The sequence below is a fragment of the Eucalyptus grandis genome, chromosome 3, assembly GCF_016545825.1.
Source record: "Eucalyptus grandis isolate ANBG69807.140 chromosome 3, ASM1654582v1, whole genome shotgun sequence".
NCBI lineage: Eukaryota > Viridiplantae > Streptophyta > Magnoliopsida > Myrtales > Myrtaceae > Eucalyptus > Eucalyptus grandis.
This window is the reverse complement of record NC_052614.1, coordinates 30,973,918-30,996,180: the sequence shown is the minus strand read 5'-3', so window position 1 is coordinate 30,996,180 and position 22,263 is coordinate 30,973,918. Positions and strand designations below refer to the sequence as shown.

Here is a 22,263-nt window from a genome sequence, read left to right as displayed (position 1 = left end):
TAGGAGTGACGTTGTTTTAAAAATAAATGGTCTAATGTGACTCGCTTGCAAAGTGAAGCCAGCAAAATAAAGGCTGAACCACATTGTTTGGCCCGTATCTTTGTCCCAAATTAACGAATCCCAACCTCCAAATTGAGGACCTGAGGCAAAATTCGGAAGCAACTCGCGCACCTTACAAGCTAACTTGCTGGCATTTCTCCGTCTCCTTCCTGTTGGATTTTGCATTTCAAATGCCTTTCAGTTTCCGAAGATTCTCCTCCTCTGATGTCTGATTCTCATTGATATACCACAACACCTACAAATTAAAAAGAGTACCAAAAAAGTCATAAATTTATAGCATTAGTACCAATTCAATTTTAAACTTTTTTTTTGTCAATCCTACTCTAATCTTACTCTAACACTCATTCTTAGACTTTTGCCATGCCCCCGTGCAGGGCGTGGGAGTCGAAACCCACTCATGAAATGAAATCGTTCCCACCCCAATCCCTCCTGAGAAGGTGGGGATTTGAACCCCTCACCTCCCCCTTTCAAGTTGAAAGAGTGGCCACTGGGGCGAACCCCCAGTGGTTAATTTTAAACTTTTCAATTAGGTTAATTTAGTTTTAAACTTTTTCACATTAGTCCCAATTAAATCCATCTAGCCACATTTGCCCGACTAATTCTGACAATGATGTTAGTCGGCCGATGAACGCAGATATGGCAATTTTAAATAATATTTTTATTTTTATTTTCAAAATTTTTATTAATTTTTTCCTTTTTTTAATTTCTTTTTCCTTTTCATTTTCCTCTTCCCTTACCCTTCTTCTCCAGGAGTGGCTAGCAAGCCTTTGATGGCTTGCTAGCCACCAGGCGAGGGCGGCAAAGTCCTCATTGGTCGTCAGTACGGGTTGTGGCCCTCACCTACCATCGGGCCTCGCCCAAGGCCGTGGGTGAGGCCATGGCGAGGCTGGCCTCGTCTAGATCTTGGTGAAGCCACCTTGCCTAGTGGTTGGCGAGCCTCTTCAGAGGCTTGCTAGCCAATGTTGGAGAAGGGCAAGAGGAGGAGGAAAAAAAGGAAAAAGAAAGAAAAGGAAAAAAAAAAAAAATTTCAATATATATATTCAAAATTATCGGTCAACGTTCGTCGACTAGTCATCATTGACGTGGCTGAATGGATTAAATTGTTATTCATGTGAAAAAATTTAAGACTAAATTGATCTAATTAAAATATTTAAAACTGAATTTGTATCAATATAATGAATTTATGATTTTTTTTTGATATTTTTCCACCCACAGACTCAACATCTCTATTCCCAAACCCCACAGAGCCCTCCACGGAGCCTCAATTCAAACCCCCGTACACAAAGAATGATAGTTCTTTGACCTCGTCTGCTACGTCGCGGCTTTTCCACTATACATCGTGAAAGCAGTGCGCGCACAAACACACGGAGAGAGAGAGAGAGAGAGAGAGAGGGAGTAGCGTGTTGTCCGTTCCTTTCTTCGTTCCAAGGTCTGTAGTGAAGAAGGTGAAAATTAAGATAGAGACAAAAGAATAAGAAGAAAAGGAAAATTAGTGAATTAATAAGGCCATTTGCCAGATCATCTTATCCTCTGTCCACGTTGGATCCACATAGGAAGTAATTATTGTTTCTTTTGAAAAGGCACATTGAACGCATTGCCGAAATTTTTATTAGAGACACTTACAAGATACTTAGACTACGTTTGATTATCCGGATTTCTAATCAGGATAGAACTAAATAGGATATGATATGAAATCCTGAGATTTTTTTTATATCCAGTCTATTGTTTGGTGAACTGTAATATTAAAATCGGATATATTCAATTATATCATGTACCTTATATATATATATATATATATATATATATATATATATATATATATATATATATATATGGCATTTAATTATAAATGAACCTAAATATTCATATATGGAGATGGTGAAAATCTCTCGTAACATTATTTCTTAATTTATTTTTATTTTATTTTCCTCTTCTTTATATTATTTTCTTTATTATTTCTTTTTCCCCTTTCATCATTCTTTAATAAAATTTTATCAAATAGTAAATTGTACAAACATACCTAAAATATATAATAAATATAAATATTTAATTTATAGATTGAATGTTTATTATAATATAGAATTAAAGTTGAATATATAAATTAAAATAAGATTAATTTAAAATAAATTTCTATTTTTTTTCAGTTTTAATTTCTTAAATTAGAATTCAAATATTATTTATATTGAAATATAATTTTGAATTTTGTTAATTTAATAAGTTTGTTATTTGAGAAAAATAAATTTTTTATTATGAACATTAAAAATCCTATCTACCTTTATCCCATCTCCTCCATGGGATAATTTTATCCTGCCTATATTCTCCTTATATCCGACTTTATTCTTTCCTAAGCAAGCACCAAACATAGGATATAATAAATCATATCATATCTCGAATTTTATCCTGACTACTAAACGCAGCTTTAAATGATTGTCTTTTTACGGAAAAAATGTTAAAAAAGTCATAAACATTTTGTATTTGTGCCAATTTAGTCATAACCCTTTTTTTTTATGCCAATTTGGTCCTAAACATTTTTACTTAGTGTCGATTTAGTCATTTTTCACCAATTTTAGCCTGATTTGGCTAATTGGACACTGGTTGGCTGATGTGGTCTAATTGGTTCGACGTAGACAACTTTTAATAATATTTTAATAATTTTAATTTAATTTAATTTAATTTTTATTTTTCCTTCCCTCCTCCAGCTGGTTGCCGAACCTCTTGCGCTGGGCGGCAAGGCTCACTCTCACCGGCGTTGCCTAGGCTGCGATTCAGCGAGGTCAAGCCTCGCCGGCCAGGGGCAAGGCTAGCCCTTGCCAGCCCAGCGCTAGGTTGCCCTCGCGGCCTGGGCGGTGCTGGCAAGGCTTGACCCTCGCTAGATCCGGTGAGGGCGAGCCTTGCCGCCCAACACAAGGCCGCCCTTGCGGCTACTAGCGAGGTGGCCGGCGAGGTTCGGCGAGGTCGATCTCGCCGGCCGTTGCCTGTGGCTAGTTGCCGAGGTTCCGGCGACCTATGAAGCCCGGACATGTTGCTGCAGCTTCCGTGTTGTTTCCCACACGTGTCGATGTGTCTAACATGCTTGGACACGTGCGGACACAGGGTCAACACGTGTCTGATTTTTCGACACGTGGTCAACCTTTCTCGACATGTTTCGCGTGTCGAGAGAGGATTGTTGAAGAAGACAATGGAAGGTGGAGGCGAGGCCGAGGGAGGGTTGACGGTGAGGCTGCAGCTGCAAAAGAAAAAGGGCCAGAGGCCTTTCAGCGAGCGACTTTGAGAGAGAGCTATGCAACAAAGCGACTGGGAGAGAGCTGTGCGATGAGGAGGAAGAAAGGCCGTGGCTAGGGTTTTAGCAAGAAGAGGGGGACGGTGGTGGGGGATGATGGAAAGAAATTGGGACCGGAGAGGGGGTGGCATGACGACGGAAAGAAATCGGGGCCGGAGAGGGCAGTGGTGTGGGGTGGGGGAGAGATAAATCGAGGAGGGGAAGGGGTGGGCTATGTCCGTGCTTCCGTATCGTGTCCGACACGTGTCGGAGCATGTCGGACACCTCGACACGCTCGGATACGCTCGGATACGCTCGGACACGCGGTCAACGCGTGTCGGATTTTTCGACACGAGGTCAACCTTTTCCTGACACGTTTAGACACGCGTGTCCGGGAGGGAGCAAACCGCGAGCGACGGCGAGAGACGGCCGAGCTTAGACTGAGGCGAGGGCCAGCCCTGTGATGCTGCGATGGATCCGACGAGGCTGCAGTTGCGAGGGAGAAAGGACCAAAGGTGAGAGGAAGAGGAGAGGAAGGCGGTCGTGCGGCGAGCAGCGAGGAAGGGGGTCATGCGTGCGGCGAGGAGCAGCGAGCGGTGAGCGGCGAGGAAGGGGGTCATGCGTGCGGCGAGGAGCGGCGACCAGCGAGGAAGGAGGTCGTGCAGCGAGCGGCAAGGAGGGAGGAGGAGAAGAGGAAGGGTCGCGAGCGGCGAGGAGGAGGAATAAAGGAGCTAGGGTTTCTGAGAAACTCAAAAGTAATTAAAAAAATGGGAGTCTATGGGTACCTATTTTGGGGGAGGAAAGTGACGGACAGATGGGGGAAATGGACGAATGTGGGAGGGAAAGGAAAAAAAAATAAATTTGGGTGGGGGAACGGACGATGGTGGGGACTGGGGAGGGAAAGGAAAATAAATTTGGGAGTGGGGGGAAATGGATAAGGAAAAGAAGAGAGTGGGGAATTTTTTTTTAATCAGAAAAATAAATAAATGAGATTAAAAAATAAAAGTAAATTTGGGGGAGGGGGATTTCGAAAAATAAATATAAATTTGGGATAATGAAATAAAAAAAAAAAGTGTAAGATTTATTAATATTATTAGTATAAATTCATTGTAAACTCTTTATTTATTTATTTGTGAATTTGAATTAAATTAATTAAAAATAAAAAAATTATTTAATATTTAACGTGTCGGAACGTGTCGAAATTCTCTACTTTTTTAGAAATGACGTGTCGTGTGTCGTGTCGTATCGCGTGTCCGTGTCGCCGTGTCCGTGCTACATAGGGGTGGGGAGGGGAAGGGGTGGGGGAAGGAACTGAAGCGGGGAGGGGGAGGGGTGGACGGGGAGATTGATGGGGCCGGGGGGTGATTGATGGGGGCGGGAGCAGATGCTGCGAGGAGGGAAGAAATCGACGCGAGTGGGGAGCAGGTGCTGTTGTGCAGGGAGGGGGAGGGGGAGAGAGAGAGAAGAGAAAGAGAAGAAATCAGGGAAGATTTTGGGGTGGTGTGGGGAGCAGGTGCTGTCGGGGAAGGGGAAGGGGAGGAGGAGGGGGAGAGAAGGGAAGAAATCCGGAGAGGATTTTGGGGTGGCGTGGGGTGACGTGGGGGATAGGGGGAGAGAGAAACGGGGAAGAGTTTAGAGAGAAAAGAGAGGGTTTAAGGGGAATAATTTTGAGCAGCAAATTATTTTTGTTATCAAAATAAATAAATGAGTTAAAAAGTGATTTCGAAAAATAAAAATATTGAATGTTAAATAATAATGAATTTTGATGATTATAAAATATCTTAGATTTATTTAAATAAAGTTGATTCTATTTTTTTTTGTTAGTCATTAGTTTTATTCATAATTTTTGTCAAAGTTAAAAACACGTTCCCAAATATGAGTACGCATTAATTATGAATATATCTTTTAAATTTTCTATGAATACATTTATTAATATTATTAGTGCAACTTCATTGTAAACTCTTTTTATTTATTTATTTATTTATGAATCTGAATCAAATTAATTAAAAATAAAAAAATTATTTAATAATAACGTGTTATAACGTGTCGGAATTCTTTATTTTTGATAAATGGCGTGTTGGCGTGTCGTGTCGTGTCACGTGTTCGTGTCGCGTGACCGTGCTACTTAGCCAGCGACCGCCTAGAGGAGGGGAAGGAAAAAAGAAAGAAGAAAAAGAAAAAGAAAAAGAAAAAGATTCAAAAAGATTCAAATATTATTAAAAATTATTTACGTCAATACCAATCAGGTCACGTCAGCTGGATGGCATCCAGTTAACAAAATTAGGCCAAAATTGGCCAAAAAAGATCGAATTGGCACTAAGTAAAAAAGTTTAGGACTAAATTGGCACAAAAAAAGATTTAGGACTAAATTGCCACAAATACAAAAGGTTTGGGACTTCTTTTTTTAACTCTTTTCCCGTCTTTTTACCGATGTAATATTTAAGTGATTTGTTAAAATACTTTGGCACTAAAGTGATCGCCTAATGAAAAATTGGCAATCATAATGTCAGTTTCCCCATTTTAAAGTCTGTTTTGAATCAACTTTTTGCTCTTTAAACCCTAGGTTAGGCTTTCCTATCCTTTCCCTTGAGGCCGTTGTCTCTCTCTAGATTGTCCCTAAGGGACCTCTCTCTCACTCCCTCGTTTCCCCTTTTCCCTCTTTTGAGACTTTCCGTTTTTCTTTTTTCTCGCGATCTATTTTTGGAGTTTGTATGTGAATAAATTTTTTGCTAATGATTTTGGGTGAATGTGAAGTCTAGTTCGGTCATTTGTGCGATCGTTCATAATATGACTCTACAACTTCTCAGAGATTAGGCTGCTCCCCTCTTCCCATTTGCATTTGGGTTAAGTTTTGGGAGTTTTATCCTTTCGAACTAGATCTAAATATAGATCGGAGAGTTCTTTATGGGTATTTAATCTGTGTTCTTTCAGCATTTAATATTGGTGTCTTTGCACGACAATGCTGATGAGTACATTGAACCTAGAGATTGTAAGTCATTGCAATTAAAATGGGAGATCTCAGTGTGTGCTTATTATTACATTTGGTGATCGGCCACCAACATTATGGTGTTAGATATATTCTTGAGGGATGAAAGTGTGTTTTTAACTGCAAAGTTATTTGTTTTCTTGCTTTTGATTTGTTCCGTAGTTATTTGAAATTGCTAGGTTTGAAAGCCTTAGATGTATCTCTTGAATATTATTTTAATATATGATTGGTATCTTTCTTTCGACTCAAAAAAAAAAAAGTCCAATTTGAATCAAACATTATCAACCATTTATGCTAATTTAGGTGATTGAGCATCTTGCAATATCGTGCTCTTTGCAAGAAGATACCAACTAATTTAACAGGTAAGTGTCAAAATGTGAAGAATTGGTTGGTAGGAATGACCTCTTTAGATGTTGCAATCAATATAAGTTGGAGTCAATGAGCAAGCAACAGATGAAGTAATTGCATATGCATAAGAAAAAGTGTTAAAGAAGTCATAAACTTATTGCATTAGTGTTGATTTAATCCTAAATTTTTTAATAGTATCAATTTATAACTTTTTGACCAAGAGCCAATTTAGTTCTTTTGATTTATTTTAATTAGATATTGTTGACGTGGATGTTGGCCATGACAAATAGGCCGGCTAGTGTTGAAGTATATAACTTTTAATAATATCTTAATAAATCTTATTTTTTATTAATTTATTTTCTTTTTCCTTTTACTTTTTTACTTTTCCTTCTTCTTCTTTTTCCTTTCCCTTTCTCCAATCAATTGCCTCGACGATTGGCTAAAGGCAAAGGCTAGTGAGGCTCGCCCCCACTAGCAATGGTGAGCCACACCATGGCTAGGTGAGTGTTGATTCTCACTCGGTCCGGCAAGGGCGAGCCTTGCCTAGCCCGACATGAGGCCGCCCTTGCGGTCTTTGCCGAGGCATGACCTTATCAAATCTGGCAAGGTTGAGCCTTGTCCATGGCTGACGAGGCTCAACCCTCGCTAGCCTAGCATAAGGTTGCCCTCATGGCCTCTAGTGAGGGCTTGAGCCTCCTTAGGGGTTAGGCAACGCTCAACCTCCCCAATGGCTAGTGAGGTCCCTCGCTAGCCTTCGCATCTGACTAGTCGCTAAGGTCCGATAACTAGCTAGAGGAAGGAAAAGGAAAATAGAAAAAGAAAGAGAAGGAAAAGAAGCTATGGGACCTACGTGCTAGCCAACTGCGCCACCCCCTTTAAAAGAAATATGAAAAATTATCAAAATATTATTAAAAATTATTTACGTTAACATTAGGCTACATTCATGTTAGCAATATCTAACCAAAATTAGCCGGAAAGATTGAATTGACATTAGGTCAAAATGTCAAAATATTTAAGATTAAATTGATATAATTAAAAATTTTATGAACAAATCCCCATAAATGTAATAGATTTAGAACTTTTTTTAACAAGTTCCCTTCATCAATTAATATAGTTTGCAATCCATTCCATTCTCCTTTCACATCCTTGACCTCCACCATCTCGAATTCAAAGATTACAACGAGAAAGTACCTCGCATATTTCTCTCGTCAAGGTCGACGACAAAGTCTCTTTGACACGAACTTCATCGAATAAATGTTGGCGGATGAAGCTTCCTTTGTCTACAGATCTCGACACGATGGCCCACGGATCTTTGCAGTTCGCTTGAGAATACGATTCGACTTCACTTTTGAATCCTTGGTAGTACAGAAGATTCATTTTGAGGATTTTTTTTTCCAACACTATGGCTCCGAATGGTACCAAAGTAAAATGTCATCGATTAAAAAGACATGTATGAAGTTAAAAACAACGCTAATCATTTTAATCATGTGAATTTTGCCACGTCATCTGCCGATCGATTGATTTTTGAACATAGAAAAATTATTTAGGTGCGAACGCTGAATCTCATCCACACTCGACAATATCTCCGGGGCTATTTAATAATAAAATCTGATAGTTTCATCATTAACTTCTGGCGCTCTGATGATCATTTATCTTTTCGTGTTTTTGCCATAAAATCATATTCTTTTAGATAATTGAAAAAGTAAGACCAATCTTTCACAATGGATGGAGTGACTTTTTTTTTTCTTTTTAGTCGAAGGGATGGAGTTGACAAGGATGACATCTTTATTTTGAACAAACAGCTTCAGAACCACCCAACTTTAGAGTCGATTTACCGTAAAAATTAAAAACTTTGGAGTCGATCCTTTGACCTCACCAGCTCTTGGCCATTGACTTACATCCCCCTAACCCGGGAGGTCATCGGCTGCAGCACTACGATGACGTGGCTCAAGCTTTAGCAACATATGCCTGCAATTGCATAGGTTGCTAACACGGATTGCAACGAGCAAGACAAGGAAGAAGTCCAATCGAGAAACCTAGTCCCTAGTACCCAGCAAGTACGGAGGAACCAGGATGTCCTAAGACTCATCCTGAAGGATACCTACAATACATTATTAGAACGTAATACCGGTCCAGACTTCCGCATGGCCACGAGCCGAATTCTAAATGGATAGCCTACTATTTTTTTTTTTTTTTATGCATAATTTAATGCGATTTTGCCAATAAACAAATGGAGTGGGTAGTCTCGACCACTTCTTTCGCCAGTGATCCAATCCATCACTCATCTTTTATCAAGGTGGGACAGACACACCTTGCATGTTGGACACCTCTGGAGTGACTTCAGCGACAAGAGTTATCCCAAAAGACTTTTGCATAAAGCCGATAAAAAGGATCCACTGCCGCCGATTAGACCGGCCAACACTTTAACTCCAAAAGCGGGTGTAGACTCACCTTGCATTTTAGACTCTACTAAAATACATGGGGAGAAAGAACAAAGAGCATATATATTGAAGGACTGAACTTGGAACCACATTTACAAGTTACAGACATAAAACAGCTCCAACTCATGAATATTTCTATCTAAGATTAAAGAAGACTCAAAGTACACGTACTAAATCCACACGTGGTTCTATTCTAGGAAGCTGCTGATATGCACATTAGCAGTCTGGTAAGGTTTCATTTTAGGTCTCTATCTTTACCTTAGTATTACGCTACTGAAGAAATCCTATGTCAAGTTAATTGACCATACTTTTATTTAGCATCAGAGCTTTTACCAAAGAGGGAAGAAATCCTTCAGAGCAAGTGGTGGCGTGGGATGGCGATTACATAGAGCTGCTTTGAGAGGAACACCCCTGATTGGCCAAGAAACGGACGACAACGCAAGTAATGTTATCTGCGCTCCCTCTCTGGTACGCTTCCTGCATGAGCCTTTTTGCTGCCGCCTCTGCATCTTCGATTGGCTTAATCATTGCAACAGCTTCCTGCGCAAATTAAAGCACAGAAGTAAAAAGTACAGTTGCAAACCTCATTCGTTCATTCCAAAGAAAACATCTAAAACTATAATGTGCTCGCCAAGACTCTATGTATGTGGATAAAGAATATCAGAGTGGCCAATGACAACTGGTACCGAAAAGATCTTAGGTCAACCTATAACAGCAGGAAGCAAATGTAATCTAATTATTTGGGACAGTGCTGCGATAGTTCAAGAGACAAAAATATGAAGAAAAATTAAATGAAACGCCAACCTCATTTGTGACAACATCCCACAGCCCATCACTAGCAAGAATGAGAAACTCAAGTGAGCTGTCAATCTTCTCCTCCTGCAATTTTGAAAGGATAATAAGAGGCTGAGGCTCAGGCAAAGAAGTGCCACCACAATAAAAGCAAATCAAGTTCCACTCATTCAATCATCTCTGAGATAAATAGTGTAAATCAAAATATGAACATATCTCAATAAGACATCCAGTGTGATATTTTGTTAAAGAATCTTTATTAAAACACTTCAGTGTAAAAAGGAAATTTGACAGAAGCTGTCTTAAAATGAAAAATTGTTCATGAATTGATTGTAATGTGCTTACTAAAACTATAAGTCATCAATATTTTGATTTAATTATGACGTAATTTGTTTACACTACAAGAGTCCCTGGTAAAAGTTCTTCGTTTGAATTCTCGTACAGGCTCTACAAATACACAAGTGATGTAAGGACAATGCAGAGGCACATAGAAGAGCTATACTAGACCTGAATTTCAGGATCAGCCACCACATACTGCTTCAAAAGCCTATCCCCAAAAGCACGTGACACGGCAAGTACACCTCCGACTCTCCAGGTACCTATGTGCAGAAAGTCCAGTGATCATCCAAACACAGAGCACCCACAAGATTAAAATGTGTGCTCACATACATTTGAAATCGATATTGAGGAATGATATGAATGAAGAATCTTACCAGCCCACATAACAAATCCTCCAGCTTCTTCAATGCGTTGACGCTCATCTGTTTGATCCGGTTTATGGTCTCGAGAAACAGCAATAGCTGGAAAAAGAGAATATAAAATTGTTGGTGAAAAAGTCATCGTAAAACCATGATAGGAAAATCACAATAATAAAGGAAGAAAGGGATAAGATGCAACTTGATTGACTTATGTTTTTGAAAAAAGACATGCCAAGAGTGCAAGGAAAGAATAATATCCAATACCTATACGCAGATAAGCCATTTATCTAAAACGCTAACTATCAACCATTGCGCTAAACCTACTTGCCATTCAAACTTACATAGATAAATCAACTGATCAAAAGGGGAACGACATGCAGGTTGCAACAAATTGATCCACTTCATCTGCATTCACTACCCATAAATCTGATCCCATTAATTCTCTTAAGTCATCATATCAGGTATAATTTGATCAAACAACAACCACGAAGCCAAGGCCAAGTGTAACACTTAGAAATTTGAACAACTGGTAGTTTTTACAGAAAATGACCCACAAAAGATGGTTTCACCTAATATCAGATTAGTGAAAGAATATTTACAAAGAACTTAAATCTCAACTGGATAGGATAATTTGTAGGAGAAATTTGAAATCATATGATTTGCGCATTATTTACTGTCCTATAACTTTCCCCTAAGTCAGCCCCCTCCGACCACTTCCTAAAAAAAAAAAGTCTCCTTCAGGAAGCTTTTGGATAGATGATGCCCATTGTTGGACGACAATTTCAGATCCCAAATCCTCTGGGTGGACAATCAAAATTGCCTAAGTACCTCAAGTTTTCACTTTCCAATGGAACAAAAATTGAGCATCCATACTGATAATATTTACCTTCACCGCCCCTGCATATCACGGCTCTAGAATCTCCAACATTGGCAACAAGCAACCGATCACCAACAAGGATGGCAGTGGAAGCAGTTGAGCCAGCATCTCTATTCTGATTATTTTCTGATTTCAAAAACTCAGAGTCCGTATGGTTGTATGCATCAGCTGCAATAGGTTGATAAAGAAGTATGAGAAGAACATTTATGAATTTCAATAGTCAATGAGAATACATAATAAGGAATTATGAGAATGAAAACTTGATCCCGAAAATGTGCCACAACCACCATGGGCCTTTCTTATACGAAGTTTGTTTCACCGATTGATAAAATAGAAATGTCAAGAGCCCATTTGTTGACAGTGAAGCCACAAACCTATAGCAGATTTGGTATCAGAGATGAATTTTGGATGCCTGATTAAATTACTGAAGAGGTTTTGTTTCACATATTCAGCAGCTCGTGCACCCCCATGACCTGAAATAACAATTCAAGGAAAAAAAATTGTCATCCCTAATTCCTTTTTTTCATGAAAGATACATACAAACATACAAAAATATATATACATACTACCCCACTAAACGGGTTGCTACATATTGACCAAAAAAAAGGGTTGCCTATAAAAATCCAGTCCCAACATTGCACAGCAAAACCCAATGTAAAAGTTGCTAAATTTGAAAGGACAAATATATAAGAACTCAAAATTTCACAGAAGCACACCAAGGTGGATGCTGTCCCATTTCTCATAATGCTCCAAAAAAAATGGAGCACATATAGCCAAAAAAGAAAAAAATCCCAAACCATGCATCCATGATTAAATCATATGTTTCACGTTTTTCTTCCTGAACAAGCCAAAAGTTGGAGAAATAAATCATGTAGATGACTATTTTCTCTTCCTTGCAAGCTCTAGTTACACGCCCACAGCTCTCTGCCCTCAACAGTCTTCCAGGCACAGACGAAATGCAGGTGGGAAAACATTACAAGATAAGCTACCATATGGCTATGGATTGTTGACTGTTTGTTCCTCCATTTACAAAGAAAGCACAAGCGGACCAGCATTTTCCTTCTCTTTTCAAGATTGTCAAAAGCAACAAACACTGGAGAGAAACTCGTCTACCCAATGCTTCTCCCATGGGTAATTCCATCTTCATGCATGGCCAGCCTCATCCTGTAAGCAGCCTTGATAGCTTTTCAAACAGATGAGATCCATTACTACTACCCCAAACCAACATCTCCAGTACATAATTCACTATCTGCCCGCATAGGGTATCAAAAAAGTTTGTGAGGGATTCCACCTCTGAGACATTTTTCAAAGAATTGACATACATGTAAGACCATTCTTCCATTCATAAAGGTACCAAAAGAGCAGATATTACTGTTTTCCCTCCAGCTGCATTGCATATCTCCTGGTAAAGAGTCATCAAAATGGTGTTCCCATGCTATTTATCACACAAATATTCTGATTTGAGGTCAATTTGCACCTCAATTTCCACGTGATTCCACATTTCCTGCCAGCCTTGTTAAATTTGTTGAACACACCTTCTCCATAAGCACCCTCAAATTCTTTAAAGATCCATCCTGCACCTCTTGGATCAAGCTTTGCCTCTCCTCCACAAATAATCAGCACCCTTGTTATAACACCAAGCCACTGGCTTAAATGCACTTGATTGAAAAGGAAAAGCAACTTCTTTCCCAGCCCTTCCCCATACATGGCAGTTTCGCAACTTCCTATTCACCATCCAAATTTCTCACCATTACTGTCATCCCACCTCTTGCACCTCCTTAGCAAGCTAGCCAAATCAGATACTTCAGTTCAGCAGAAATTACACAGTTTACCCTACCAAATCTCTCATCCTAACAGCCTTGCACATGCACGAAGGGTTTCAACCTCAAGTATTGCAACAAGCAGATGGAAACCTAAAGTGCTTTAGCTTTTCTCCAGTATCAAGCCACATCCGATGACTAGCAGTCCATGACCATGAAACCCTCTGGGGACATACACAAATCAAAACTCTAATAGGAACCGTTCATATGGTGAAAATTTTACATGAAATTTTTGAAGAAAAATGTACACAAAACTAAATTGATAATAGGGCAAAAACTAACAACAATGTAAAATGCTGATCAAATCCAGTTTGAAAAGAGAAGACTGCAGCTACGTTGGATCACTGAAATTAATGACCATAAGCAACTGTGTCCTGTACAGCAAAAGAATGCCTCTCTATATGGTTGACAAATATCAAGTCTAGAGTTCCCATGGTATATATTTATAAGAATGCCTAATTTCTACAACTGAAAATCACAAACAAACATCCACACATTCATACTCCCAACACGTGCGCGCACAGAGAGAGAGAGAGAGAGAGAGAGAGCTACCATCAAAAACTCCAAAAAGACCAACTATCTCCCCTTCTACACCATCTATTCTTGTCTCATAGAAATCTTCCATCGAAGCCCTTTTCCCAGGAGAGCTTGCATATCCATAGCTGAATTTCCCATTCTGACTGTTCCATGGACAAAAACCTTATGTCAGAAAAAACTGGCTGACAAACATAATTGATGCTTTCCTCCAAAATATATGAAGAAGTGATTTTAAATCAGCAACCATACAATGGACGGTTCATGCTAATTTCAGCGTGTATTTAGCTGCCTGATGGCACTAAATGGATCTACTGAACATTAACTTTCTTCATCAATGAAAGAAGTTGACTTCTCAATTCATGGAAAGTAATAATTTCACAAGAATAAAGTTTGCAAAGTTAGAAGAAGAGGTTCTAAATCATAACACTGCCAACAAAATAATAGCATAAACGAGAGAGAGAGAGAGAGAGAGAGCTATCTTCCATTGTCTTATATTGAGAGGCCATAATACACACGATTTTTTGGGCTTGCAAGTAAGTTACAACCTATATAGCTCTTTTTTAATTGAAAGACCTTCTACTATGGCAGGTTACCAAATATGTAGCTCTTGTTCCTTGAAAGACCTTCAATTATGGCAGCAGACACAATTTATAAAAGTCAGCAATATAAGATCATGTTGTCAAAACAATAATCAAACCTATTGTCAAACTTGTTGTCAGGCCTCACCCTCTGAATTTGACAAAACAAAATCTCCAATTACATGATAGATCTTGAAATTAACAGCAGTTGCTCACTCGGTAAAAATTTAGGTCAGAGCTCTGCATTAAATCATGAGAACAATCCAGAACCCTGCAGGGTGTGGTAGGGAAGCTTTTAATAGGTCCAGGTTGGTCATGAACAAGCTAGAAGCATGGTGCTTTTCTAGACATTCTGGAAAATCCCAGGATTAAATGAGAAGAAGCTTCTACAAAGTCCACTATAAACCATCTATCACACTTTGCCCAACAATTTCCCACTGGTGATCATTGCGCGGTTAACATATCAACGTGGGAGACAGGGCAAGGAGGACTAAATGAAAGGACTTCAAGAAATATATGCTGATTTCTTAATTTTTTCGGTCGATAGAAACTCTTGCAATCTTCCCCATATTGTAAATCGAAACTGAAAAAAAAGACAATAGACGTTAATGCATCCCGAAGACTAGGGAGTGCTACATGCATTTAATAAACGAAAATTAGCGGAGCAGCTCTCTTTTGAAACCAACAGACAGGTTTGGATGAGGTAAAGAGGCTTTTGACATAGCTTCTATCTTCGAAAAATCGACCATTTGCTCTACGCAAGTTGCAAATTAATGGTTGGATACCATCGATTAAACGAGAAGACCCCGAAACGATCAAACTACGTGACATGAGGATCTTAAAATCCAAGTCAACCGCAAGTATTTACAGGTTCACGAGGCGTTTTGCCGAGATCGCGAGCCTCTGATACGCAATGTCAAGTTCATGTTTGCATAGAGAAGAGATCGACACAAAAAAGACACAGATACGGGGGTCTCGATTTCGATACCGCATGCGAAAATTACTCACCCAAATCATAGAATTTACCATATTCAGGACAAGCAGGAATACGTAAGATTCACCACAACGGCACAACACACGAATCCAAGCACTCGAGATCTAGCTAGCAAGGGATAAGGGGACCGAACCTGAGCCCGCCGCCGCTGACCGGGGCGTCGTCGGCGTGAATCTGGCTCGGAGACGCCAAAATCGAGTTGAGGTAACCCATCCCGTCGCTCGGATCCACGGAATCCAACAGCTCCGCGCTCCCTCGGATCAAGACGCAGAAGGTCGACAGCAGAAGAAGCAGCCCGCGCTCGGCCAAGCGATCCGTTATCTGCAGACTATCGCGACAGCAATCGAGAGGCCCCGCGGCCCTAACGTTCATGAGATCGCCTCGAAATCCCCGGGGGATTTCCTTCCGGCCCTTTCCGACCTGCGCGAGAGACCCAAACCCGTCGTCACGATTCCCGCGCGCGGATCGCGTCGGCCGGCGAGGCGATCGGCATCGACGGACGAAGGGAAGGAGGAGGAGGAGGAGGAGAGAGAAGGTTCTAGAGAGAGAGAGAGAGGAAGAGAGGGAGAGGGAGTTTACCAGAAGAGAGTGCGAGAAGAGAGCGGAATGCGACGGGGAGGAGAAGGAACCTTCGCGAGGGTGGGGGGCGTTAATGGAGAAAACGACGCTGGATTTGAGGGGAGAAGGAGACCTCCATCATCATCGTGTCTAGAGAGAGAGAGAGAGAGGGGAGTGGAGGAAGAAGAGAAGAAGAAGGAGAACGGAAATAAACAATGGCGGAATTCGTTTTCGAGGGGTCGTTTGTTGAGACTAGACGCAATCGGGGAGGAGAGAGAGAGAAAGAGAGAGAAACAAATTCCCTTCTAATTTTATAAAAAGAAAAAAACAGTATTTTTTTATAAATAAAAGTAAAAATAAGAATTCCTAATTTCGAAATAATAATTTTCTGGATGGAACAATAAAATTAATAATTAATATTACGAAAAAACCACAAATTAATATCATATTAATTTTTTGACTACAAAACTTTGAACTATTAAACTTATAACAAAATTGACTTATTATCGATTTTATTGTTGAATTATTAAGTTAGATGTTACGTCATGGATAATGATGTACGGGTTTAAGGTGAAACCCTTATTTATTATAAGTTTATTAGTTTGTAATGTTTTGATAAATTTATTATATGTGTACTTATTCGAAGTTTTTTATAGTTGAAAAATTGGTTTTAGATAAACTTTTCATAAGCGTATTAATTTTAGGTTTTACTTACTAGTTAAATAATTAACTTTTTGGGTGGGATTTTCTAGTAATTCGGCGAATTATTTTGGATTTGGAAAAAGTTAATGGGGTAATTAAATTAAATTCAAATTAAAAAAAAAAAAAGGTGGGATTTAAGGCTTGAAAATGGGAGGGTGGGGTTGGTTTGTTTAGAGTAAATGCCCGGAAACGGGGGTACGCACGCGTCACGCTGGTTTGTAGGCCACGCAGCCCGAGACGGACCCGGTCAAACGCCCCCGAAACGGCCGGTCGGGTCGTCCTTATCGGGTGGTTGGGTGAGTACACGGCGGTCATGCAGGTGGGCGGTGGGCCCCCACCCACGGGCGTTAATTATTGGCCAGGGGAAAAGTACGGTTCGTTGGTGAATTTTTCAAAGCCGGGGGTCGGTAAACCATCGGTCAACTTTGGTTGTACGAAAAACTCAGAATTTGAAGATCATTTTCGAAAGATTAGTAAGAAATAACCTTTTGATTATAAACGATAGTTTATACCTAATTATTTCCGTGAATAGTGAAAATATTTTTATTTGTCCATTTTTATAAGTGATACAAATAATTATTTTTTTAAATTATTTTTGAAATGTTGAGTTTTTCGTAAAACCAATGCATCCTTAATAAAAATGGTTAATACTTAAAAAACCCCAAACTGGTACACTTGTGACAAATTTACCCCAAACCATTTTTTTGACCACCAAAAACCCCAAACCGGTATACATTTGACAAATTTACCTCAAACTGGTACACTTGTGACAAATTTACCCTATGTTAGTTTTCGTTAAATTTTATTCTAAAATTATTAAGTTAAATGACACGTGACAGTTAACCGGTATACCGATTTAGGATTTTATGCTCCGTTTGTCACAGTTTTCAATTTTTGTGATTTTTTTGTGGTATTAATCTAATTTAGTATATGGTATATTTGTCACAAATTTATCAGTTTAGGGTTTTTTGCAGTCTAATAAATTAGTTTGGGGTAAATTTGTCATAAATGTACCGGTTTATGATTTTTTATAGTCGAGTCGGGGTAAATTTGTCACGGGTTTACCGGTTTGGGGTTTTCATGGTAAAAATAATAATTTGGGGGTAAATTTGTCACAAGTGTACCGGTTTGGGGTTTTTCGGGGTATTAACCTAATAGAAATAAGAGATTTATGATTAAATTTTATTTGGTTGAAGTTTTTTGATAATAGAGAACAGTTTTGGCAACTATCAATCACATTAATTACTCTGATTTTGATATATTTCCTTAGTAATATTTTCATATGTTGGGGTTATTAGGTCAAAAGTATTTTTGGTCGGTGTGATTAATTTAAACGATGTGGAGTCAATTTGAATTGGACAGCAACAAATTGTAAATACAACAACAAATTGTAAAAGCAACAAGTAGTCTAAACTATTTTAAGGTGCCTTGGCTCTTGAAATTAGATTAAATTATTTTAAGGTGTCTTGGCTCTTGAAATTAGATTTAAACTTCTTACAATGGATACATAAGAATTAATATATTCTAGTGTACTCATAACTTAATCCTTTAAATTTTTGAATGAAAACAAGTCCAAACATGAATATGCTAATGGGTGAACTCAAACTTTTCTCTAGGCGAAATTGTCCATTTTTTCACTGCACATGCCCGCCCGACGTAACTAAGCTATCGACTCATAAGGTCAAATTCGAGAATGCTTTGTTACGATGATGAAGCTCTTTTGAGTTTTGTGGCTTCTTCACAAGCTGAAATCCTAACTTCTAGTTTCCCTACACTAGGGATGGTGGTGATGGTCGAGACTAGTGAGTATTATGGTAGCAAGTGTGTACAAGAAAACATGTGGAATCACAAAACTTTGTGGAACTCACATGACAGGATAGGCTTTAAATCATATTTGCTCGGTACCAATGTGGGGTAATTTGTAAAATTGTAACATTTAAGTCAACATTTAAATATGGATTTATGATTCTCCCTTATTAAAACCTCGAGATATTACAATTTTAAACCCACTGAACGATCTCAATCTAGGTTGAAATCTTATATTGATAAAATCTTGGTAGAATGTAAATTTAAATCATATAAATTTTCACGATCGTACAAATGATTTTCATCATGTCATAGTCTTAAGTTTGACATAATTGTGTCAAATTGAAAAATCATTGCGATTTTACCATTCTTTAACCAATTTTACATGTAGTTCGAAAAAGAGAATACTTGAGCCAAATTAAGTAGCAAAGGCCTTTGAAGCTTGGCTAAATGATAGACTTGCTTAACTTTTTGGGCACGGCTTAGTGATAGACTTATGTCAATGGTGGACATGATGAGTGTGGTCTAGCCATAGAGCTAGAATTTGATGAAAATGTTGATTGCGACTTTTTTCTTTTTTCTTTTTGAATCATATTCAAAGGGCAATGACATTGCAAGTGCTTGAATTTTGTCAGTTTTATAATCTAATGCTTTCATTATTGTTAAAAATCTCCTAACAGGTAAAAGTCCAAGGCAAATTTCTATCTTCCGCACCACCTGCTTCTTCTATTCCTCCTATACAAGAAAAAAGAAGATCAATTTCAAAATTCAAAGAGTTAAGGAAATACAAATAATTTACTAACCATCTAGTTGGCTGCCTTAGAGGAGGCCTTCTCGAGGAAATGGAAAACTGAGGCCGTGTCTCAGTCTGATAGAAAGATTGACGCTGACCCTCAATCGTGAGGGTTTGAGGGATTTGATGATGAATATCGGGAATAAGCATGCCATTAGAAGAATTACTATGATTTGCCAATCACTGCTGAAAATCCAATTGGAATCCATGATCACAGAGAGGACCGAAGCCATTGTTCTTTAAGTGAGGAGTGCGCTCCTCCTTATACAGTCTAACTTGGAAGACATGATCCTCCTTTATTTCTGAATTTCAACGAGTGGTTATTATTGGAGGGAGAAAAGAAAAACAGAGGAACAAGACTTAGATCTTCCTTTTGCTGAATTAGAAATAGCTGTCAGTGCACGGAAAAAAATAATAAGAAAAGGACCTCCAAATTTGGTGAGCAGTTATTAGTGGAGGATTGTATCGCATCAACACACGCATTCATCGTTTGTCTTGCTGCAGAGCCGAGATGAGTTGAGCCACACAGGCTGGGGAAGAGGGTTAATGGGCTTTCATTGCTATGGGACTTTTCCTTTCTGGGCTCAATTGATTTTTGGTCGAGCTAAGTTCTTAGGTTTTTAATGCTAAAATTATGTGTTTTGACGTGGGCTGAATGCGAAATGGACTAAGACCGAATTAAGATCTCCTATTATCATCATCTTAATATTAATTTTAAATTTTCAATTTTTTTTTTTTTATTTTATTTTTTCACATGGTTTTATTTATTAATACTTTCTTCCTCGAACCCGTCGTTGTTTTGATTGCACCAAGACTCAAAACAGGCGATTGTGTTGGTTGGTGATAAGGTCAGTGTTTCTATCACAAAGAAGCCTTTGGTGGAGGAAATCGTCCACATACCTTGATGTGGAATAACATGTCGAATCGCCAGGGTGAGGTTTTTGACTTGCATTCCATTAATCAACATGAAGTCAAAATCAACGGGACAAAAAAAATCTCCTAACGGGTAAAAGTGGGGATAAGTATATTATAAGTGCCAAAAGTTGCGTAGGAAGCTTACGTTGGTGTCAAAATTTTCATGGGTTCACTTAATTGCCAAATTGAAGAAAAAAAGATTAGTTAAGTGCTAACGGTGAGAAATTCTAGCCAAATTAATTATGTGATATTTATAATTAAAATTATAATATGACATGGTAGATTTTCTAAAAACTCCTGTCCATGTGGCATTTCCATGTGGCGTGCTTGGCATTGAAATGATTGTTTTTCAATACCAACTAATAATAAAATGATCACTTTAAACAAAATTTATTACTCAAATGATCACTATTTGTAACTTTTAGATAATGTCGTTTAGGGTTATATGTTGACTATGCACTTCGACGAGCTATGTAGAATAAAAAATTAATAAAATATAGTCACATTGAATTTCCGACGACCCATATCAGAGTCACTTAAATGTTTTTTTAAAATAAAAAGTAGCACTTAAGTGATCAATTTTTTTTTTTTGGCACTAAAATGAGTGTCGTACACAAATTTTGGCATTTTTAGTATACTTATCATGTAAAAGTCCTAAGATGGAGTACCCTGAGTTAAAAGTCAGCTGTGGTTAATAACTAGTGTCAGAAGGAAGCTTAGTACAAGACGGAGGATAGTAAGAGATGACAGCATAGGACGAAGACTCAGAGGAATGAAGATTGGCTCAGTCTGCTCATAGCAAGACACTGCGTATGGCTTGCATTGGGTCCATGTGAGCGCACTTCTTGTGTTGAACAAGATGGTTAGGCTCTTCTTTGGCATGCGGAGTCCTATAATCACTGAGTAGCTCTTGCCGAAAAGTAACCATACTTGACACTGACGACTGAGACATTAGCTGTCGGTGGCATTGGTGCCGTAGAATTTGGATCGAATCCACTTCACTCTTGCAATGTCTTCGAAAGGGGAGAGCTTGGACCGTGCTTGTAAACTAGCTTCGAGGTTGAGTTCACTGCAAATGGAATGAGTATTCGATCATTTTGACGGCCTTTCAAGCAATTGACAAGGACTATAAAAGATGAAGAGTGTCTCACGATGAAAAGGAAAATACCGCCTCCTCCTGAAACACTTTGTCTCTCCTTCTATGACATCTCACTTTTCGTGTCTACCTCCTCAACGAACGAATCCGCTTTTCCCATTGTAGATATCTCTCTTATCCTGATTCATTATGCGGAGCTAGATTCCCCCATGTCAAATGCGTGAGTCTTTCAGAAGATTTTCCAATGGCTTCGCTCAACTGGTCGAGGAGTGACATAGAAGTCCAAGAAGTATGACCGTCGAGGTGGTCCTTTGGCCTTGGATGGCGACAATTAGAATAGTTTAACCTAGAATAGCTTAGATGTAATTAGGTTAGCTAGGTAATGAACTTAGGTTCTAATTAGTTTAGGCCTCATTCAATATATTCTAGCTTTATAAAGAAAAATTAATTAGACTATTTTCATAATAAAAGATTGTTTAGAATAGTCTAGTTTTGTCACTAGTAAAATGGTTAGATATAAAGTCAGCTAGATAGGTTTAGTCTGTAAATTCAAGCTGATGGTGGTCTATATCCGGAGGCTTATAACAATCACTTAGCTAGGTGCTTTCAGTTTGGTGTTTACTTTATCTCATTAGATACATTGCTTGAGTACTAGTTAGATAATAGAGAAAACAACCCCACAAAAACAACATTTGAATGATCACTTAGTATTGGCGATGTGTTCAAGATCTAAAATTAGTTATCAAGATTATGTGATCAAACTAGTTTAGTGGAATCGAAATGTTCAAGTCTCCAAATCTCTGGTTGGGTTTTAGGCTAGCGATCCCCATTCCAAGAAATAGTTAGGCTTCAAAGAATGTAAGTGGTGCCCGATGGGAGAGCTGACATGATTGTGGACCATTTGTTATGGAATGTATGCAGGGGTGGTGATCGTTTAAATTAAATGCTTTAGCATTATTAGGAGGTAATTCCCTCTTGGTCCTGTTCGCTCATCTTCAGTGGC

At 38.8% G+C, this 22,263-nt stretch overlaps 1 protein-coding gene across 1 annotated transcript; it reads right to left on the bottom strand.

The window, feature by feature from the left end:
* Positions 1-9,136: 9,136 nt before the first annotated feature.
* LOC104439420 (probable protein phosphatase 2C 59) lies at positions 9,137-16,139 on the bottom strand. The gene is made up of 9 exons (XM_039309208.1): positions 15,970-16,139; positions 15,524-15,810; positions 13,834-13,961; positions 11,836-11,934; positions 11,471-11,629; positions 10,600-10,686; positions 10,394-10,485; positions 9,899-9,973; positions 9,137-9,634 (listed from the first exon to the last, which is right to left on the bottom strand). The coding sequence occupies exons 2-9, from the start codon at positions 15,760-15,762 to the stop codon at positions 9,476-9,478; spliced, it is 1,038 nt and encodes a 345-aa protein (XP_039165142.1). The 5' UTR covers positions 15,763-15,810; positions 15,970-16,139; the 3' UTR covers positions 9,137-9,475.
* Positions 16,140-22,263: the final 6,124 nt, after the last annotated feature.